Below are 15,813 nucleotides of genomic sequence, written 5' to 3' on the forward strand. Positions count from 1 at the left end.
CAGGACTTGAACGACTGAGGTTGGACAGGCTGTGGCTTTATTCCTTAGAGCATAGGAGACCAACAGCTGGTCCTAGAGAGGTGTATAAAATCATCAGGGCTATAGACAAGGTAAAAGCACTCAGTCTTTTTTCACAAGTGGGGTATCATAAATGAGAGGGTATAGGTTGACGGGGAAAAGTAAAAGATTTGAGGACTAGAGAGGCAGCTTTTTTTTTTAATACGCACAGAGGGCGGCATCTATGTGAATGAACTACCAGGGAAAATGCTTGAGGCAGTACAAGACAACTTCTAAAAGACACTTAAACAGGTACATGGATTTCAAAGGTTTGCAAGATTATAGGCCAAACACTGGTAAGTGGAACTAGGCTGGGTGTGGCATCTCGGTCAGCATGGACCAGTTGGGCTGGAAAGCCTGTTTCATGCTGTATGACTCCAAGACTAGATCTATCAAATATTCTACACACAATAGAACAGAAATCAACAAGTCTGCACTTATTGAATCTTAATCAGTGACTAAACACGCAGAGTATTTGTTTGTTTATTTATTGACATAGAGCGCAGAATAGGCCCTTCGAGCTGTACTACCCAACAATTCCCCAATCTAATCATAGATTAATCATGGGACAATTTATAATGACCAGTTAATCCATTAGCCGGTATGTTTTTGGACTGTGGGAGGAAACCGGAGCACCTGGAGGAAACCCACATCGTCACACGGAGAACATACAAACTCCTTACAGTCAGCAGCAGGAATTGAACCTGGGTCACCTGTACTGTAAAGCGTTCTGCTAACTACTAAGCTACTGTACTGCCCTAGTCTCGACAATGCCTACTCTTTTGATTTCCAACCAAGTGTGTGCTATAAAGTTGTCAGCACCAGCTCAGCTGAAATGAACATCAGGATAGGTGATGCAGTTCATAAAAGACCTTAATTCAACTGAAGAAGAATGCTAAAATGGTCGAGTTCCATTCCAATTGCTTAAAGGATATGTCATTCTACTTTGAGGGACTCAGATCAATCTGCATCAATGGAAAGGAATAATGGTTGGTAAGTTGATGGAGAAGATCTTGAGAGGCAGAATTTATGAACATTTGGAGAGGCATTAGGAATGTTGATTAGGAATAGTCAGCATGGCTTTGTCAAATGCAGGTTGTGCCTTAAGAGCCTGATTGAATTTTTTGAGGATGTGACTAAACACATTGATGAAGGTAGAGCAGTAGATGTAGTGTATATGGATTTCAGCAAGGCATTTGATAAGGCACCCCATGCAAGGCTTATTGAGAAAGTAAAGAGGCATGGGATCCAAGGGGACCTTGCTTTGTGGATCCAGAATTGGCTTGCCCACAGAAGGCAAAGGGTGATTGTAGGCGGGTCATATTCTGCATGGAGGTTGGCGACCAGTGGTGTGCCTCAGGGATCTGTTCTGGGACCCTTTCTCTTCACGATTTTTATAAATGACTTGATAAGGAAGTGGAGAGATGGATTTGTAAATTGCTGATGCCACAAAGGTTGGAGGTGTTGGGGATAGTGTGGAGGGTTGTCGGAAGTTACAGCGGGACATCAGTAGAATGCAAAACTGGGCTAAGAAGTGGCAGATGGAGTTCAACCCAGAGAAGTGTGAGGTGGTCCATTTTGGTAGGTCAAATATGATGACAGGATAGAGTATTAATTGTAAGACCCTTGGCAGTGTGGAAGATCAGAGGGATCTTGGGGTCCAAGTCTATAGGACACTCAAAGCTGCTGTGCAGGTTGACTGTATGGTTAAGGCGGCATATGGTGTAATGGCCTTCATCAATCGTGAGATTGAGTTTAGGAGTCGAGAGGTAATGTTGCAGCTATATAGGACCCTGGTCAGGCCCCACCTGGAGTACTGTGCTCAGTTCTGGTCACCTCACAACAGGAAGGATGTAGAAACTATAGAAAGGGTGCAGAGGAGATTTACAAGGATGTTGCCTGGATTGGGGAGCATGCCTTACGAGAATAGATTGAGCGTAGTTGGCCTTTTCTCCTTGGAGCAAAGGAGGATGAGATGTGACCTGATAGAGGTGTATAATGAGAGGCATTGATCGTGTGGATAGTCAGAGGCTTTTTCCCAGGGCTGAAATGGCTAACATGAGAGGGCATAGTTTTAAGGTTCTTGGAAGTAAGTACAGAGGAGATGTCAGGGTTAAGTTTTTTATGCAGAAAGTGGTGAGTGTATGGAACGGGCTGCCGTCGGCAGCGGTGGAGGCGGAAACAATAGGGTCTTTTAAGAGACTCCTGGACAGGTACATGGAGGTAAGAAAAATAGAGGGCTACGGGTAACCCTAGGTAAGTTCTAAAGTAAGTACACGTTCTGCACAGCATTGTGGGCCAAAGAATCTGTATTGGGCTGTAGGTTTTCTATGTTTCTGTGTCTATGTTTCTAATAAACAGTTTGGGCTGAGATCCTTCACTGGAGATAAATGTCGGCTCTTTATTCCTTTCCACAGATGCTGCCTGACCTGCTGAGTTCCTCTTGCACTTTGTGTGTATTACTCTGGATTTCCAGCAGCTGCAGAATCACGTGTTTTTCATTTAACTTTAACCATTTTGGGAGTAACCCAAGACTCTGTAACATGGGCTTAATCAGTAATCAAAAGAGTATGTACTATAGAGAATGGGGGGAGGGGCAAGGAATGAGCATCTTGCTTACTGATTCTAGCACAACGTACAAAATCTATTACAGACATATACTTGCTGGGTCAAAGTTTTTCTGCACATTATTAACTTTTTCTTTGTTTGATATTCATGCACCACATTTAAATGAGGATACACCAGCAAAGGAGGAACTGCAGTGCAAATTTTACTGGAACGGTATCTGGATTTCAAGAATTTTTTTGCTCTCCTTAACACGACTGATTTAATTACTACATATATTTCTTATTTTAACTCAATGATGGGGTGGCGTGACAGCATGATTTACAGCACCTGCGATCATTGATTGGGGTTCAATTTCCGGTGCTGACTGTAAGGAGCTTGTACGTTTCCCCATGCCTGAATGTTTCCTCCAGGAGCTCTGTTTTCCACCCACATTCCAAAATTCAAAGTAAATTTATTATCAAAGTACATATATGGCACCTTATACAGCCTTGAATTTCAAAGATGTACAGTTAGAATAGTGAGTTGTGGGCATACTACTCTGGTGTCTTGTGTTGGCACATGGCCAAGTGGTTAAGGCGTCGGTCTAGTGATCTGGGGGTCGCTAGTTCGAGCCTCAGCTGAGGCAGCGTGCTGTGTCCTTGAGCAAGGCACTTAACCACACACTGCTCTGCGATGACACCGGTGCCAAGCCGTATCGGCCCTAGTGCCCTTCCCTTGGACAACATCGGTGGCGTGGAGAGGGGAGACTTTGCAGCATGGACAACTGCCGGTCTTCCATACAACCTTGCCCAGGCCTGTGCCCTGGAAACCTTCCAAGGCACAAATACATGGTCTCACGAGACTAACGGATGCCTAAAGAAAATTTTTGGTGTCTGAAGTGTGACAATACTTGCAGGCTGCTCCCAGATACAATCCTCGCTGATTTGAATTTGATGCAAACAATGCATTTCATTGTATGTTTCAATGTACATGTGACAAATAGAGCGGATCTTTATTAATCTTTAATGATTGTACAGTCTCAGATTTGGGGACATTGTCAAAAAGTAACAAAATAATTAAATCATTTAGGTAACACTTCTACACTCAAAAAATTTGCAGTTCTCCTCCGTTTGAACGGATTAATACTCAGAAATTAGTTAATTATAGGTTAGAGATTGATAGATTCTGTAACCCAAAAGGGATTAAAAGATTGGGAACTGAAATGGATATTTAGAGCAACTGTGCCGATTTAGCAGAGAAAGAAACAAGAAGCATATGAGAGAATGAGTGCGGATGACAAACCGATGGACTAGCAGTGAGCTGACGATAGTGGGAGGATACATTAAGAATGAATCACCAGATTATGATGGCAACAGGCAAGGACACAACATCTAGAAACATGACCTTCAGAAATATCAATTACAATATATGATGAATTAATGGATTTTCAAGCAATTAAGAACAATGGAGCACTATAGCAGAGAGATAGGCTCGTCAATCCATCTGTTATTTGGCCTAGTCCCACCAATCTACACCTGGACTATAGCCCTCCATACCCTCCTATCCACGTATCTGTTCAAAATTCCCTAAACGCTGCTTTAGATCCTGCATCTACCACTTCTGCTAGCAGCTCGTTCCACACTCAGAGTGAAGAAGTTCCCCCTCAAGTTCCCCTTAAACATTTCACCTTTCACCCTTAATCCATGACCTCTAGTTCTAGTCTCACCCAACATCAGTGGAAAAGCCTGCTTGTATTTACCCTATCTATACCCTTCATCATTTGCTGTACCTCTATCAAGTTTGCCCTCATTCGCTTATGCTCCATAGAATAAATTTCTAACCTGTTCAACTTCCCCTATAATTTCAGGTCCCCATCATCCTTGTAAAATTTTCTCTGTACTCTTTCAAGCTTATTGTTATCTTTCCTGTAGGTAGGTAACCGAATTTTCCATTTTCCTGTTCTTTGAAATGGGTTTGGACTTTGCTTCAGTTTTGAATTAGGCAGCTCTGTGTCACTGCTGGCAGAGATGCTGCCTGACAATTCCAGCAACCCGAAAGGTAGGTTAATTAGCTGCTGTAAATGAACCCTAGTATGTGTGTAGAAACTGGAGGGAAGCCAATAGGAATACGTAGATCATACATTCAGTAGCCACTTTATTAGATACCCCCCGTACCTAATAATGGGGTCACTGAGTATATGTTCTTGGGGTTCTGCTGCTGTAGCCCATTCACTGCAAGGTTCAATGTGATCTGGGTTCAGAAATGCTCTTCTGCACACCACCATTGTAACACGTTTGAGCTAATGCTGCCTTTCCGTCAACTTCAAACCGGTCTGGCCATTCTCCTTTGACCTCTCTCATTAAGAAGGTGTTTTCACCCACAGAATTGCCACTCACTGGATGATTCTTGTTTTTCACACCATTCTCTGTAAACTCTAGAGATTGTTGTGCATGAAAATCCTAGGAGATCAGCAGTTTCTGAGATAGTCAAAACACCCCATCTGGCACCAAAAATTATTCCACGGTCAAAGTCACTTAGGTCACATTTCATCCCCATTCTGATGTTTGGTCTGAACAACAACTGAGCCTCTTGACCACGTCTGCATGCTTTTATGCATTGAGTTGCTGCCACCTGATTGTTTGACAAGAATTTTGCATTAACAAGCAGGTGTACAGGTGTACCTAATAAAGTGGCCACTGCGTGTATGTTTCAAGGTAATTAGTGGAGCATGTGATTGTCTTAAAAATTGGATGGCCTCTTTCTGTACGATACCAAACTGGGAAAATGCACTGCTCCTGTGAAGGCCTTAAGCTCACCAATCAGTTTCAAGTCAGATGCTTGTGATAGGAGGAAGCAGAACTCCAGCAAACAACCATATGACTGATTAGAGGCCACTGCTCTGAAGCATTAAAAGTTCCTCTCTCCGCAAATGTTGCCCAAGCTGCCTTTTCCAATTTTTTTTTCTTTCATACAACACCTATGCAATGGGTTAATCTTAAACGGAGAGATGGTTAGACACTTGGATATGGTACCAAAGGGCTTCCAGCCTTCATTAAGGATCAAGGATTAACTTTATTCACTATTAACATTTACATGGATTAGGAAATTGCTGTGGTGTGTTAGCACAACACTCAAGAGCAACAAAAAAAAGGCAACATTCAACAATTATGAAGAATAAATAATTATATAAAAATAAAGTTAAGAGGCTGAAGGACGGATATGGAATAAAATGTGCATAAATACCAGCTTGTATTTACAATGTAAACAGTATTATAAAATGTGGTTTAAAGTGTTTACAGTGCAGTAACTGAGGTAATAAATAGAGGGGCTGCGGGCAGCTAACTAGAATGGTTGATCAGAGGAATATGCACAAAATGCTGGAGGAACTCAGCAGATCATCCATGGAGAGGAGAAAACAGTCGATGTTTTGGGCCGAGGCCTTTCTTTGGGGCTGGAAAGGAAGAATAAGAAGTTGGGGGGAGGGGAGAGAGTGCTAACTAGAAGGTGATTGGTGAACCCAGGTGAGGGGGAGAGAGGGGCTGAAATAAGAAGCAGGAAGGTGATAAGTGGAAAAATTAAAGGGCTGAAGAAGAAGAAATCTGACAGGAGAAGAGAGTGGACCATGGGAGAAAGGGAAGGAGGGAGGGCACCAGAGGGAGGTGATAGGCAGGTGACGAGAAGATAAGAGGTGAGAGGGGAGCCAGAATGGAGAATGGAAAAACAAAGAAAGGGAACAGAGAAACATTCACGGAAGTTAGAGAAATCAAAGTTGATGCCAAAAGGTTGGAGGCTACCCAGATGGAATACAAGGCGTTGCTCCTCCAACCTGAGAGTGGCCTCATTGTGGCAGTAGAGGAGGCCATGGACTGACATGTTGGAATTGGAATGAGGAGTGGAATTAAAATGGTTGGCCACCAAGAAATCCTCTCTGTCACAGACCGATGAAGGTGCTCAATAAAGCAGTTCCCCAGTCTAGGCTGGGTCTCACCAAGATGGAGGTTAATCAGATTAGCAGCCTGGGGACCAGTACTGGAGGTCATGAACTTGTACCACATGGGCTAATGCGAACAAAAGGAAAAAAGAATCAGCGCTAATTATTCTGGCGCAAGATATGGACTTGTCTACCAATTACTGCTCTCTTTGCTCCCTCATACAAACACTGAACATTCCCTGTGTTACACAGGAAACGGCCAGTTACAACACAAGTAACAGATGGGTGCCTCGGCATTGTTGCTTAACACCGACGGCCAGTGAGACTGATGCTGACCTTCCATATCCACTGAAGCGGACACGCTGAAACTGGGCCGGTGGCGGGCGGGCCGCTTGGAGATGGTGATTGGCTGACGTTTCCGCGGAGCAGCTCGAGGTGGGGGTATTGGAGGGGCAGCGTTGTCCTCTGGTGGGGACTGGAATATCTGGAAAAATGGGAAACATATTATCTAGCTTTCTTTTAAAAAAGATTAACATCTGTTTTCAATTTTGCAAAAGCATCAAGTAAAAATGGCAGGATACAATTTCTGTGACTTTGCCTAAATTAATGACAAAATTCTGGCTGAGTATCCAAAGCAATTTTTCAATGAGAGTCTGTCCAAGAAGTCTGGAGAATTTCTAGTTCGGGTGTCCGATCTGACCAAGTGGAGATCCCAGGTGTAAAAGCAGGAAAGACAGAGTTAACACCCTCAGCAGAACACAAGCCTCAGGACTGGGTACTGACTGTAAACTCAGTCACAACTCCACGTTCCCATTGTGAGGGAAAGCCACCAACTGTGAACAGCACTCGGTTGTGTTAATCTAGCTCCCTCATGTGGCCATGCACACTATCGCAGCCAGTCCCCTTCAAACAACAGAAATAGGATCCCTTTGAAAGGGGCTTAAACACAGGTGAACTGGAAGGGGTCTGAGTAGATGGGAGACAGAGGCAGGATTCATTGTAATGAGGGCTGGCACAATAACCTCCATCGAGACCTTCCACTGGTTCCTGAAGGTTGTTATAGCCGGAGATGGTATTTGGGGACAAGCCCCCCAATGGTATGAGTCTCAAACAGCCTCTGACAACCAGGCCCAGCTCCTGGCCTTCAGGTGTGGCTTTGTTACTAAGCCTGGCAGAACCATTTCAACTGACAGGAGAAGGGGTGAAGGAAGGCATGTTACTGGCACCTTAGAACAAATTACTTTGGGTAGATGGCCGTGGTTGGCAGCTCATCCAAAAGAAATAAAATTCTGATCTCAGACCTTCGCTGCCTTGAGGCGATACCCACTCATGGGCAAGGCTTTGGGAGTAAACCCCAAGGGAAAAATATAGAGCTGGAGTCCCTAAGGCAGTCCTACGTTGAGTTCAATGCTAACTGGCTACTCCCGCAACGCTGCTGGTACCAAACTCTGCCGCTCCTTTGAGTTCATCAAATGTGTGGAGACAGGGAGCTTGCTACGTGGGCAACAGCTTGCTCTCCATATTGTACTGCCCAGGTTTGCGTATCAAGACAGCTAGGATTGCAACATACACGGTTGACCCTGACCAACAGAGGCCTCGGTGAGGCCCTCCACTGGTCAGGGGTGACCATAGATGTTGCATCCCAGCTGTCTACGTGTTACACAAGGAAGGGCAGTACGATATGGAGACCAAGCTGTTGCCCGTGCAGCAGACTCCCCCTCTCCATGCAGCTGATGGATCCAAAGATATGGCAGAGACCAATACAGTTTAAACTCTTACCATACTATACTATCATAATATGATATGCAGGCTGGCACTTGCTGGAGTTGCTTTGGGTACGGGGCCTGCCAAGTTCCAAACTTGTCTTTTATTCCAGGAATACAACGAACAGCTACAGGTTTGAAAAGCTACTGGTCACACAGTCGTGGCCATTCATGACCTCCTGGCTGTAGTTCAATGGTAGCAAACTAGCCTCCCCTTCGTTGACTCTCCCTCTGAAAAGCAGCCAGCAGAATCAAGGTCATTCACTCTTTCCCCCCACGCCATCCTTCTAAATTAGGCAGAAGATACAAAAGTCTGAGAACACAAACCAGCAGACTTGGGGACAGCTTCTATCACACCGTTACACCACCTTCGTATAAATCTCATTGAATAAAAGTTGAACTCTTATTTTTCCTGTCTAGATGAGAGGCTAGCACAAGAGGGCATAGTTTTAAGGTGCTTGGAAGTAGGTACAGAGGAGAGGTCAGGGGTAAGTTTTTTTACGCAGAGAGTGGTGAGTGCGTGGAATGGGCTGCCGGCAGCAGTGGTGGAGGTGGAAACGATAGGGTCTTTTAAGAGACACCTGTCTAGGTACATAGACCTTAGAAAAATAGAGGGCTATGGGTAAGCCTAGGTAGTTCTAAGGTAAGGACATGTTGGGCACAGCTTTGTGGGCCGAAGGGCCTATATTGTGCTGTAGGTTTTCTATGTTTCTAACATCTCATGGTCTTTGCACTCTGTTCACCTGCACTGCACTTTCTCTGTAATTCCAATACTTCAGTTTGCATTCTGCTTTCTGTTGCAATACCCCAATGAACCTGCGGTTGGAATGATCTGTCCAGATGGCACGTGAGCAAAAGCTTTTCACTGTATTTGGTGACAATATTCAGAGGACAGGTTGGATGGGTACATGGATGGTAGGGATATGCAGGGCTATGGTCCCGGTACAGGTCGATGGGTGTATGCAGCTTAAGTGGCTCAGCATGGACTTGATGGGCCAAAGGGCCCGTTTCTGTGCTATACTTTTCTACGACTCTAATAATAAATCAAAGCCAATAGCTGGGTTGATATCTCCTTCGTTCCAACCCCATTACCGAGATAAGAACACAAAATGCATGCTGGCAACCCAGTGTGGTGCCGTGTGAAATAGCCCACGGCACTGTTTGATGATCAGAACGGTGGCAGAGCAAGTTCAGTCCAGTACCACATTCACCAGCATCTGGTATGGAAGAGCCAGTGAGCAGAACCGGAAAAAGCAGCCGAGTGTTGCATACGCAGCCAGCTCCATCATGGGCAGTGGTCTCCCCCACCGTCGAGGACACCCTCAAGGAGCAATGCCTCAAAAAGGCGGCATCCGTCTTAAGGACCCCCATCAACCAGGACACGCCCTCTTCTCATCTCTACCATCAGGAAGGAGGTACAGGAACTTGAAGACATACACTCAACGTGTTAGGAACGGCTTCTGTGCCTCTGCCATCAGGTTTGTGAACGGCCCATGAACAGCACCTCACTATTTATGCTTTCTTTTTTCACTCATCATCATTTTGTGCCGTCTCAGATAACGTAGGCAGTCATGTTTTCAAGACCGTAATTATTCTTGGCAAGTTTTTTTTTTACAGAAGTGGTTTACTATTGTCTTCTTCTCGGCTGTGTCTCTGGGGAGGCTCAGCAAGTGCTACACATTGCCCAAAGATGGCCTGCAGGCTGGGGAGGGAAGGAGAACGTTACACCTCCTTTGGTAGAGATGTATCTACCTCCACCCTGCCACACATCTTTTTGCACTACTCAGTTATATATATATATATATAATTTGGAGTGCATTTTATGTCTTGCACTGTACTGCTATCACAAAACAACACATTTCACAACATATGTCACTGGTAATAAACTTGATTCTGACTCAGTAAAAGCTGGATCTAGTTACTCTTATATCACGATCTTATACACGGCATCAAAGGTTATGGAGAGAAGGCTGGGGAATGAGGCTGAGGAGGGTAAAAAAAGGATCAGCCATGATTGGATGGCAGAGCAGACTCGATGGGCCAGATAACCTAACTCCACCCCTACGTCTTAAGGTCTTCTCTGTGGGAAAGTTGGTTTGATTAAACGCAAAACATTTTGAGATGGTAATGAAAGTCACTGCATAAACGTAGATTGGGATCTGGTTGCACCACTAAGAGAGATGCAAGTCCCAGTCTCTTTATGGCTTCTCTGTAACTCATCAGCCACCAGCGCTAACATCTTTTCTCAGTGCAATTAAAGGTGAGCCATTCTGTGTGAAGAATGCTTCATAATTGGCTGTGGGGGAAGAATAAGCTGTTAACAGTTCTAAAGCAGGGTGGGTGATTACACATATCACTGCTCCTCACTCCTCTGCAGACCACAGAGCAGTAAAAGTTGTTTTCATTTCCCCTGCGGACATCGGAAACCATTAGTTGCCAAGTGCTGGACTAGCCAAATCTCAGAGACCTGAGGTGAAAAAATAGCACTAATTGTTATTAATAGTTTTCTAGCCTGGGGTCTATGGACCCCTTGCTTAATGGCATAGGTCCATGGCAAAAAGAAGAGTTGGGAACCCCTGCTGGTTTCACTCTTGTGGTATCACTACTCTGGATTACCAATGGATATCAAAAATATGTTCTTACTTGTTGTCAGCATCCTGTACATTTCTTGCCTGGTTTAGAGAGCTTGTCTTATGAAGATAGGTTCAGTGAGGTAGGACTTTCTTCTTTGGAGTGAAGATCGAGGATGAGAGGAGACTTGATATGAGGTGTACAAGATGTTAAGAGGTATTAATAGAGTGGATAGCCCGAGACATTTTCCCAGGGTGGATATGGCTGATATAAGGGGGCATAATTTTAAGGTGATTGGAGGAAAGTAGAGGCGGGGGGTGTCTGAGGTAAGTTCTTTACACTGAGAGTGGTGGGTGTGTGGAACACATTGTGGGGGGGGGTAGAGATAGATACATTAGGGGCATTTAAGAAACTCTTAGATAGGCACATGGATGAAAGAAAAATGGAGGACTATGTGAGAGGGAAGGGTTAGATTGATCTAAGAGTTGATTAAAAAGTTAGCACAACATTGTGGACTGAAGAACCTATACTGTGCTCTAATGTTCCATTTCTCCAAATGTAGCTTGGAGTCAGCTCTCCAGAAGGTCCAGCCTGCATTACTTTAGCACCAGGGCAGCCATCAATGACCATACCAGCCTTCCCTTCGGCAGTGACAAGGGAAAGCTGGCTTTTGCTCAGAGTCACCAGAGTGCAATTTACCTTTTCATAATGCTCGATCAGGATTTCCACAACGATGTTCTGAAACTTGATGTTCATCATGGCGGCGACTGTGTCTTCCTGAGGTCTCATTAATGTTGGCCCAAATATCACACCCAAGTTGGAGGCAGTCATCAGGTTCTCCTTACTGTGACTACAGACACTGCACAAGAACAGAGCGGTGCCATCAGTCAACAAACCGGAACAGGGGTTAAACCAACGTGCCCTTCCTTTCAGCCTTCTGCGATTCAGGAGCGTTGTAGGGCAAAGAATAGTCAGGGCTAATAACTAGTAAATAGGAACGTGGAATCTGCTAATGTGGAAACAGGGAACTGCAGAGAAAGACAGAGACGTGGAGTGAAGCCGCAACAACATCCAAGTTTCAGGAACTTCATTACTGATGTTATAGTGTGCACCCAATGTAGAAATAGAAAATTGAATTTACCATTAGAACTGTGGGTAATCATTTTACTCTGTAAGTCTGTTAAGTCTTCCTCTGGTCACCATTCTGCTATCAAAATTCAGTTTTGCGGGTAATCTCATCAATTGAAAATGTAAAAGCTGTACCAAATTCATACTCGGGTGCATTGGCTTTGACTGGTCTAGTGCACACTGGTTGTTAATAAATTGCCTGTTATTTTCAACACCAGCCCCGTGTGATCTTTCAGTCTGCTGCTCCTACAGGGAGCATGTTCCAGTGGATCACCAGGAGTGCGGTCAAACTTGCTGTTGATATTGTGGTAGTCATACCCCTGGTAATCCTTTTCCTAGTAATCCAGGAAAACAATTTCAAAACTTACCACAGCCATAGACGTTATTTTTAAAGGAATTTGGGAGCACACTCATTGGCCACTTTATCTGCTTGTAAAAGCAATATCTAATCAGCCAATCATGTGACAGCAAACAAGGAAAAAACCTGCAGATGCTGGACATCCGAGCAACACACACACAAAATGCTGCAGGAACTCAGCAGGCCAGGCAGCATCTATGGAAAAAAGTACAGTCAACGTTTCGGGTTGAGACCCTTCATGTGGCAACAACTCAATGCATAAAAGCAGGCAGACATGGTCACGAGGTTCAGTCGTTGTTCAGACCAAACATCAGAATGGAGAAGGAATGTGATCTAAGTGACTTTGACTGTGGAATGATTGCTGGTGCCAGATGGAGAGATTTGAGTATCCCAGAAACAGCTGATCTCCCGGGATTTTCATGCAGAGCAGCCTCTAGAGTTTACAGAGAATGGTGAGAAAAACAAAACAAAATCCTGTGCGTGACAGCTGGGTGGGTGGAAACGCCTTGTTATTGAGGGAGGTCAGAGGAGAATGACCAGACTAGTTCAAGCTGACAGGAGGACGACAGCAACTCAAAGAACCACACGTTACAACAGAAGAACATTTCTGAACGTACAACATGTGGAACCTTGAAGTGAATGGACTGCAGCAGCAGGAGGCCACAAACATACATCCTACGTCTAACAAAGTGGGCACTGAATGTGATAAAAACTGTGCATTACCACATACCTGTCAGCCTGCCACACACTAAGACTGAGAGAAGGGAAAAGCACTTAGCACCTTCAATTAGAATAATCTACCACCCAAAACAAGTTAAATGCTTTCTAACTGTGCTTTCTAATCTTGGACACCCCCATTTTTTTTTCCAATCACAGCATGAACCTCAGGTACTAAAGTCATTCCCTCTTCCACATACTTCCCCTCTAAAGCTGAAGGGACAAACGCATTCATCTAAAACTTTGACAAACTTCTCTAGATGCACAGTGGAAAGTATCCTAACGGGCTGCACCATTGCCTGGTATGGAAACAGCAATGCCCAGGAATGATAAGTCTACAAAAGGTAGTGGGCACGACCCAGTCCATCACAGTCAAAGCTCTCCCCACCACTGAGCATACCTACAAGGAGCACTGCCAGAAGAATCCATCATTAAAGACCCCCACCACCCAGGCCTTGCTCTCAGGTCTCGCTGTAGCACCGGGAGGGAGGTACAGAAGCCTAAAACTCACACCATCATGTTCAGGAATAGTTATTACCCTTCAACCATCAGGGTCCTGATACAACATGGATAACGTCACCCACCTTAACTATGAACTGATCCCAAAACCTACCGGCTCACTGTCCAGGACTCTACAACTCATGTTCTCAGTATTATTTATTACTTATTCTTTAAATTTTTATTTGCATAGTTTCTCTTCTTGGTTGTTTGTCAGTCTTTGTGTGTCGTTTTTCATTGATTCTATTGTAATTCTTAGTTCTATTGTGAATGCCTGCAAGAAAATGAATCTCAAGGTAGTATATGGTGACCTATACATATTCTGATAATAAGTTTACTTTGGACTGAGGTGGCATCAAACGACACGCGATCGGGAGAGACCTGTCAGCAGCTGGCCTCTGTCTGGGAGGGTGTACAGTGGACATGGAAGCTGGCGATAATGACCCTGGTCTTATATTCGATCGGTCTACTATTAACAAAGCTCACTAGTCAACCCAGTTATCAAAGGGCTGGTAACATATTTGGAACAGTCCTGGAAGGATGAGTAACTAACTGTTTCTTGTAAGAAAATAAAATACCACAGAGAAATAGAACAAGGCGTTCGGACAATACAGAGAGAAGGGAAAACAGACACAGGACAGATGATGATCTGGAAGACATTGAATGCTGGGTGTCAAAAACAGACCCAACAGGAATTTATAAAAGTGAAGTGGATATAGTTCAGGTTACCTTGGAAAAGATGTTACCCTAACAGTTATCTGGCACTGCATCACAGGAATAAGAAAGGTAAATACAGTAAGGGTTTATTAAGTTTTGCTTGTGTTGCCAATATTAAAATTCATCAACTTCTCAACATTTCAGACATAAAGTTTGCAATGAGAACATCTGTTCTTGATGTAATTAGGAAGGAATCTGAAGCTTCAAAGAACTGAGAAACCCTTGGTCTGTGGTGCACATTCAAAACGAGTATTTTCAACAACAATTTGCATTTTCCTCATAAAATATCCCAGAGGGAAGGACACAAATAGTCAAAGATGATCATTTTAAGCAGCATTTTAAAGAAAAGATTGAATGCTTCTATCCTCTCACCTCGCAAACCAAAAGGCTGCACCCACCTTTGGTACAACTCAAGTCCCAGTGATACTTACTTCACTAGATGTCTAATTATGAGTTCAAGTATTTCTCGATTTTTCTCAGGTAGCTTGTACACCAAGGAGTGAATAGCTCCCAGCCGATAATCCAGGTTGTCTGACTCTGGAACACAATAACCATTGTCAAAAAGGGGCAAGCATGCAGGGAGAGACGACAATTCATCTCCAATTTCAGCATCATCTCATAACCTGATCTTGGCCTAACCCCTTCAAGGCCTGGGAAAAAATATGATCGGGTAAAATTTCCTGACAGCTTAAATGGATAGGAATTTGGTTAACAAGGATGTGAAAGATGACGTGGAAAGGCAGGAGAATGGGGTTGAGAGGATAGTACACCAGGCAAGATGGAACGGCGGAGTGTCCCAATTCTGCTCCTCTGTCATGTGATCTTATGAATAGTTCCTGGATGATTTGCACCCAATCCAATATGCACTGAAATCTTAAATCAACTCAGTTTGAGTACTTGCTCGGTGTCCAATATACAAGTAATTAGGTAATGAAGAGTGTGGGAAGGTGGGGCTAGTTGGTGAGGGGGGAGGGTTATTTCTTCAGAATCAGCTGGAGAGTGCAAGCCACACAAGCTGTATAATTCCACTCCCTGTTTTAGAGATTATTTGGTAAATTGCTTGAAATACTCACTGGATGGTCTATATTCCTGCAGGTTCACATTGCCGTTGCAGGATTCTCCTTCCAAGGACACAGTTAACTGGGGCAAGCACACAAGTACTGTGATAACAAGATCTGAGCATTGGCTATTTTGCAGGGAATGTCTCAGTTCGTGATCCATGTTTCACTGATACATGTTTGCATGCTGACCACTGGTTTACGTATCTGTTAAAACTAAGGACTAGAAAGCCGATCGCGTCTCTTGGACAAAGTGGACAAGTAATGAAGTCTATCACTGGCAAGTGCCCAAATATCATGAATGAGCAAAACAAAAATGATGATGGAGACATCTTGGTTGCATTGGTTCAAAGTTCAAGTGCAAAAATCCTGAACATGAGCTTATGAATCATTGGTATGTTGAAGTTGTTCCATCTACCTGCAGCATTAAAAGGGAACACAATACTTCCAAGAGCCATCCAGCTTATT

At 44.0% G+C, this 15,813-nt stretch overlaps 1 protein-coding gene across 1 annotated transcript in view; it reads right to left on the minus strand.

Moving 5' to 3' along the window:
- Positions 1 to 15,813, minus strand: part of LOC134353132 (oligophrenin-1-like) — a 241,667-nt gene that overhangs the window by 56,451 nt on the left and 169,403 nt on the right. Inside the window, exons 17-19 of the mRNA XM_063061073.1 lie at positions 14,719 to 14,824; positions 11,569 to 11,728; positions 6,872 to 7,019 (exon numbers count right to left, since the gene is read on the minus strand). Of these exons, the coding sequence (XP_062917143.1) occupies positions 6,872 to 7,019; positions 11,569 to 11,728; positions 14,719 to 14,824 (414 nt within the window). The remainder of the gene's footprint in view (positions 1 to 6,871; positions 7,020 to 11,568; positions 11,729 to 14,718; positions 14,825 to 15,813) is intronic.

This window comes from Mobula hypostoma, chromosome 10 (assembly GCF_963921235.1).
Source record: "Mobula hypostoma chromosome 10, sMobHyp1.1, whole genome shotgun sequence".
NCBI classification, from domain to species: Eukaryota; Metazoa; Chordata; class Chondrichthyes; order Myliobatiformes; family Myliobatidae; genus Mobula; species Mobula hypostoma.